Source organism: Trachymyrmex septentrionalis, unplaced genomic scaffold, assembly GCF_001594115.1.
Source record: "Trachymyrmex septentrionalis isolate Tsep2-gDNA-1 unplaced genomic scaffold, Tsep1.0 scaffold80, whole genome shotgun sequence".
Taxonomy (NCBI): domain Eukaryota; kingdom Metazoa; phylum Arthropoda; class Insecta; order Hymenoptera; family Formicidae; genus Trachymyrmex; species Trachymyrmex septentrionalis.
Genome location: NW_017305988.1, coordinates 2,220,610 through 2,227,443, shown reverse-complemented (window position 1 = coordinate 2,227,443; position 6,834 = coordinate 2,220,610). Strand labels below are relative to the sequence as shown.

Below are 6,834 nucleotides of genomic sequence, written 5' to 3'. Positions count from 1 at the left end.
TATATATATCTTTAAAAAATAAGATTTTTAAATATATTTAAATTTAATAAGCGGCTCGCCAATTCGGAAAAGCTAATAATTTTCTCGAACTAATTTCTTTCGAACGAGCATATTATCTCATCGTTACATAAAACATTCATAATTATCATTTCGCATAACGTAAGTTCAAGAAAGTGTAAGTCAATAATACATAATCAAATAATTACCCGATGTTATATCGCTTCAGTTTCACATTATAGGTACTTACGTAAAGAAAAAAAAAGGAGGATATCCAAACGTAATCCTTATACACTTGCAACAATTTCCCTTCCGTAACGGAACTGTATCCTTATATAATCGTAACAGAAATGGCAGTGGCCACGGATCACTTCTCGCAAATCATTAATCGATCAATTACGCGTCCTTCGCCATTGCAACATGCCGCGCCGTTGTCTTGATTAGAGCCGTTGGACGAGTTCCAACATTTGACTTTCATCGATCACGTTTGTTCATTTCGTCCGATCGCCAACTATCTGACTATCATTTCCTTCAAAATCACCTACACTGACTTTCACAAATAGCGGTTTCGTGCAAAGACGATAATTGTCGCGGCTCAAAAAAGACCGGGATTTAGATATGATATAGTTAAATTATAGTGTTCGAGGCTTTCTCTCTCCTTTCCTGCTTACACTACTAAGTCAAATGAGTTTGCAAATTTATAAAAATTTAAGCTGTTATATTTCACAACTTATATTTCGAAAATGGCTTACGAATTTCGAGTCGATTTTTTTTTAATGTTAATTATCTCGACTAACCTGTGCTGTTTCTATAGATTAAAATAAATGATCGGTTTCATAGGTAGGTAATAATAATCTTTGTGGCTGAGTCGGTATATATTATATATACGCTCGTATTAAAATAAAATAGATATACCTATACAGGGAAAGAAAGTACGCATTACTTGTAACATCGGCCATTACTATTTATCGTTATTTTATTGTAATAACGATTTGGTAGTGAATTGGTTGCAAATTTTTTTATATAATTAGAAAAGTCACTCGTTATTTGTAACGATGCTTATAGCTTTATGAAAACAGAACATATTCTATGCATGTACGTAAAATTTGTGAAAGCGAGAAACCAAATTTTTAGTACAGCCAAGATGGCACCAAATTTGGATGCAACGACAAATATATAACCCAAATAAATCACTCACTCTAGCTGTATCCAGCTGCATCACTGCTATCTAGTCGATGCTCTCTCAATCTTCTTCTCCCTCATCGTTTCGTCGTTACTGCATTTTTCTGACACACGACGAGATCATGCGCTTCTTCCTCTTGATCTTCCTCAATAGAAAAGTCGACTCAGATTAGCTTCAAACCTTCTAATCAAAGGATGCTTTCCATTTGATGACACAAGTCGACACAAATGTCGTTCTATCTTTGTCACTCTCTCAGTGTCAAAGGGTGCGTTCGGGAAGAACGCTATTAGCGCTGTTCGTGTCATTCTATCCTTGTTTGACATCTAATAAACAACGAAAGTAGATAGAAGTAGCGCTAATAGCGTCTCCCCGAATGCATCGCAAGAAGGATAAAACGACGCTTGTGTTGACTTGTGTCATCAAATGGAAAGCATCCAATGAAAATCTGATCCTTTTTGCTTCTAGGAGACTTACGCGCACGGTCTCGAGTCTCTCATTATAAATATTTCAAATCATTTAATTTACCAATTAGAAAAAAAGTTTACCAATTAAAAAATGCTTCAGAGTATCAATAGCATTACGTTGAGGTTGACTGTACTCTTATTCAACTAATATCAAGCGAGAAATTACCGCGGATGCATGCAAATACGTGACACCAACCGTGACGTTCGCGATCACGTACGCGCTATAACTTTATCGAAGTTAGAAGTGACGATCGCGCGGCACTTCAGGCGGTACTCCCGGGGTCCCAGGTGCGTTCTGAAGTACGCACGAAGCGCATGAAGGATGATACGCTTCATGCGTAATTCGGAACGCACCTCCCACATTAGAATTGCGTTTTAAGATAGAAAATTGGCGCGCAGTTTGGAGAATTTGATGTAGAGGAAAGACCCCTATTAAGACCCCGAGTCCATTTTGGGTAAATGCTAGAAATCTATAGGCAGAATTTAAAAAAATGATAGGTTATTTTGAAGGGAATTTAGTAAGCTTTAAGATAATGTTATGTAAAATTTAAATTCCAATTTTTTTTTATAAATTAAAGAAATGTAAAAAGTGAGCAAATCGCAAAGTCAAAAAATTGCGCTTCTAATATGAGATGTTCCGAGTAATCGATAATAAAACGCGAAGTATATCAGTATTGCGATTAAAAAACTTTATTTAACGTTTCTAAAACACAAATAAACACATCCAGTGCGCGTACAAAATGAGATATGCGATGTATTATACCTAGTTGATTCGTCTTCAAGTAGTTGGAAGCAAGCATCGCAGAAACAGACACTCGAAGTTTATTTCGATTGTCCTTTTTATTATTGTACAATAACATTTATACTTTAGCAACGATTTTCACTGTGACGTAGAAGCAAAGGTTATTTCATATTAGAAATACCCTGGATATCTCATATTACGATTTTACGATCATCAAATCTAATTTCAGTAATTAAGCAATTTAACATATCACGTATTTTTCTATTAGTACGATCTTACTCTATCACTACATGAAGAATTTATTGCCAAATATTTACTTATTAAATAATAAACAAGGTTTAAAAGCTCACATCTCAAAGAAACTTGAAGACATTCAAATTTTAAAATCTTTTTTTGCAACGACTACAGGCATGATCTAATAATAAATTTTCCACTAAACAGTTTTCAATCCAAAAACAATAAATTCATAGTGGCACCAATAGATAGTGTTTATTAGTTTAGTGGAAACGCCGCTCATATTAGGCGCCTATCTCATAATAGGGGACTTTTCTCTATATGTATACAAATTTATTCTATATATTATTACGTCATCAAGACAAGAATCAAAATTTCTTTTGTTTCAAAACAGTAAGTTATCTTAAATTTAATAATAAATACTAATCACAGAGGCCAACTGTTTGCTGCAATGTTAATTAATACTGATTTGCTTACCCAAGAACTATTTTTTACTATCGTAATTATGCTATTTTTGTATTAAAATTTTTGACTCCAAAATACATACATTATTAAAACGGGTAACAATTATAGGATACTTATGAAAATATGAATATTAATTTATTAGAATGTTTTGAAGAAATAATCTTTTAAAATAAAAATTTAATGGACCAATTAATTGTTTTGCATCGTAATAGTATTATTCATTTTCAAGTATTATGTATATCATAAAAAGTCCCTATTAGATTATATATTGTGTCATGTTCTTCGAAGCGTATTGCCGGTCAAGACGCAAAAAGAACCTACATTAACGCGCGCACATAGCGAGGTAAAAATCGCTCGGCATGAACGCGTTACTTCTTACACAATCGAAAGATATATACCAGACCTATCGCACTAATAGCAAATTTTTAAAATCATTTCGGGACAAAAATTCCAATATCACAAAACGTCGGGAAACTATAATAGTTTTTGAAGTATAAGCATTTAGAATTAGCGAATGACATCGCTTAAAGGTGATGTGTCTAGATGTGGTTGGCATTTTGCCACAAGATATCAATCACAACTAAACGAGGAACTGAAGTGACATAATTCGCTAACTTGAAATGCTTATTAATTTTAGTGCGGTAGGTCTGGAACATCCTACATATTGATGAATTCATCGAGACGAATAATCGCTCGATCATATTTTTATATTTCTGTTTATTTATTTTTTTTTTTTTTCCTATTCGACTTCTTTTCGACCGCGCGGCTACCTGCTCCGTATTGAGATACCCAAAGGCGTGAGTGTGTAAGAGGTTACGAAACGCTTTCTCCTTGTATGATGAATATTTTAAGTATGCAGCTTGCACCACTTCCTGTTACACCGATTGGGTCTGCCGATATGCTATCGAAAAAAAAAAGAAAAGAGCATAATTGCAGCGGAGCGTGTAATATGTACAGCACGGTCTCGATCGTTACCTTGGTCTTAACACTGAATAGTTTGTTTGGAAAGCTTCGTAATCGGTCTGAACGCAGGAGAATTGGCAAGAATGCTAGTATTCTTATATGCAGCTGATGTACGATACCAATAAGGTATATGCGTCTTAAAAAAATTTAAGATAACAAAGTAAGGCACGTTTACTGCCGTTCGAGATATTATAATCTGTAATTTCGAAATTGTATATCTTTTATTCAATTACAATTAAAATCAATATTTCATTCGCTGCATAAGCCTTAGAATTTACTTTAATGTGTTAATTAACACATATTAAAAATCAATGTGTTAAAGTGTTATACACGCAAAGTGTTATAAATTGATGCATTTATTAAAGTAAATTATAAGAATTCAATAAACGCAACAAAAAACCTATATATGTACGTTTTGTATTTATAATTACACATATAAATAGGTAAAATAATTATGGTTAAAAGCTTCTAACAGTTATTATTGCTGTAATGTTAGTAATAACAATTATATTAATATTTTTATTATATTTATATTATATTTATAGTTTTACTAAAAAATATACATAGTTGGTACCAAAAATTACTATAAATCATATATGTTTACAGCACAGAAACCTGCAGCAATATTGCTAGAATAATCTATGTTATATCGTAGTTAAATTATAGTAATTGCAACCAATTTTTGTTCTCAGTATATATAAATATTACGGAAGGAAATTATTGTTGGGGGAAATCCGGTACAGTATGCAATTATGCGTGCAAGGTACCATTCATGTATATACGTGTTACATCAATAATGATACACTTATCATCATGTTCGCACGTGTTCATATCCATTTGTGTTTATGTCCAACTTTCGCTAATCTAATATTGTATTTACGAATTAGAGGCAATCAATTACGATGCAAACTAACTACCTTCAAATTTCACACGCGATATTTGGGAAATCGTTCATTATATCATTCGTGACTGGGACGATTATGTATACGTCCGCGATATCGTGTCACACTTAAATAATGAATTTACATTTCATAGAACTTTAACCTTTTACGGGATTAATCAGACTTAAGTTTCTCTTCAAAACCAGAAGCTGTTTCAGCGACGCAATGCTACGAGTGAAATCAGTACAATTTATTGATGCAAAAGTGAGGACTTCCTGCGTTCGTGCATATACACGGTGAATATAGCGTAATTTTTTTGTAGGATAATCAAGAATAAAAGTATTGTTACACACACAATATGAACCCATCTCTATCTATTGTGCGTTGGTCAAAGAAAAAAGAAAAGAAAAAATGCATCCAATGGAAATATTTTTCACGGAGAACAGTGTTTCGCTTCGTGACGTAACGCCTATTTCCTATATTTTTATAACATAACATAACAGAATATATAAATTAATTAATTTATGAACTAATGAGAAATTTATGTTTTCAGGTTTTCGTGCGCACTCTCACTTTTTTTATTCACTCTCACAGAAGAAGCTCTTTCACATGCATTATGTATACCATCTTTATTATATCATAATAATTTATTTAAATACGAAATTATAATGTATAATAATGAAAAGCGATAAGAATTAAATAGCAGAATAATAATAATATAATATTCTATAAAATATTTTTTACAATGCATGTTATTAAGATAAACAAAGCAATACTTTCACTTGATAAGTCAATTCATTATTGTTATACAATCAAAAATGAAGTTTTCACGCGTATTGAACTGGACGTCATGTAGCAATACATTTATCAAAATAATCCGGTAAGTAATTTCAATAATTATTATATGTGTGTACAACCCTGATGAAAATAAAAATCAGAGCGTAAGTCGAATGTAATGGGAGAGTAACAAAAACGTAAACAAAACTTCTAGAAGGCGAAAATTGGAACAATGAAATGTAAAAGAAGCATTTAAGCTTCCTTTACATTTTAATGTTTCAATTTCCGCCTCCTAAAGTTCCGCTTCTGTTACTTTTCCATTAAAAATCTAATATACGCTCCGATTTTTATTTTCATCAGGGAAGTTACAATCGTCGCGGATTCACACTTTTTTAGAAATTATTTTGACAAACGTCAACAAGTCTGAACGATTCGCAAGCAAGAAAAAGGAAATTGCTCGAGTTACGTACGATTGTACACGTTATCGTGCAAAATCTCGTAGTACGCTGAGGCACACTCGATCGTATTGCCGCATTTCCCGCACCACTTCGAGACGCAACTTACACGTATCGTACGCACAACAGAAAGTTACGTAGCTCCGAAACGAACGTAACGCAGGCCGTACGTTTCCTTGCTTTTACATAACCCCCTGGATCCCGAGCCACTTTGCTCTCCCACCCCGTACAATTTCACCGGGTAGTTTTGGTCATCGCCGTGTCCGTTCTTTATAAGCGGACATCCCCGACGATCAAAACACAGAATCGTATCGACACAGTTTGCTAACAGTGCAGCACGCACAGCCGCCATCGCCGCGAATTTTCAAAAAATAATCGATCGATCGATTAAAACAAACAGAGTCGAAGATGCGCTCCCACACTATCGCTGTGAGTGATTTACTATTATATACCTACGTATTATTTTCATCGCACTCCTTTTGGTACTTCCGATCTTCGTCGTTTGGTTTTGTGGTCGTCGAGTGATTTTAACAGTACAACTAAGTGTATACCGCGTCAATTTTGCAAAATGTGCTTTGTGATCGCAAAATTTCTCTCGAAGATGAGAGTTCTCGAAAAGTATATTTGAAATTTTTTGATATTCAAATCGTAATTTTGTATAATTAAGTAGTAG

General features: G+C 33.6%; 2 protein-coding genes across 2 annotated transcripts in view; one reads left to right on the top strand and one right to left on the bottom strand.

The window, feature by feature from the left end:
- Window positions 1-1,377, bottom strand: part of LOC108754712 — a 68,212-nt gene extending 66,835 nt beyond the window's left edge. Inside the window, exon 1 of the mRNA XM_018497223.1 lies at window positions 1,196-1,377. The gene's annotated coding sequence lies outside the window, so the exon portion shown is untranslated. The remainder of the gene's footprint in view (window positions 1-1,195) is intronic.
- Window positions 1,378-6,449: 5,072 nt separating this feature from the next.
- Window positions 6,450-6,834, top strand: part of LOC108754660 (uncharacterized histidine-rich protein DDB_G0274557-like) — a 2,533-nt gene continuing 2,148 nt past the window's right edge. Inside the window, exon 1 of the mRNA XM_018497134.1 lies at window positions 6,450-6,590. Coding sequence (XP_018352636.1) covers window positions 6,570-6,590 — 21 coding nt within the window. The 5' untranslated portion in view covers window positions 6,450-6,569. The remainder of the gene's footprint in view (window positions 6,591-6,834) is intronic.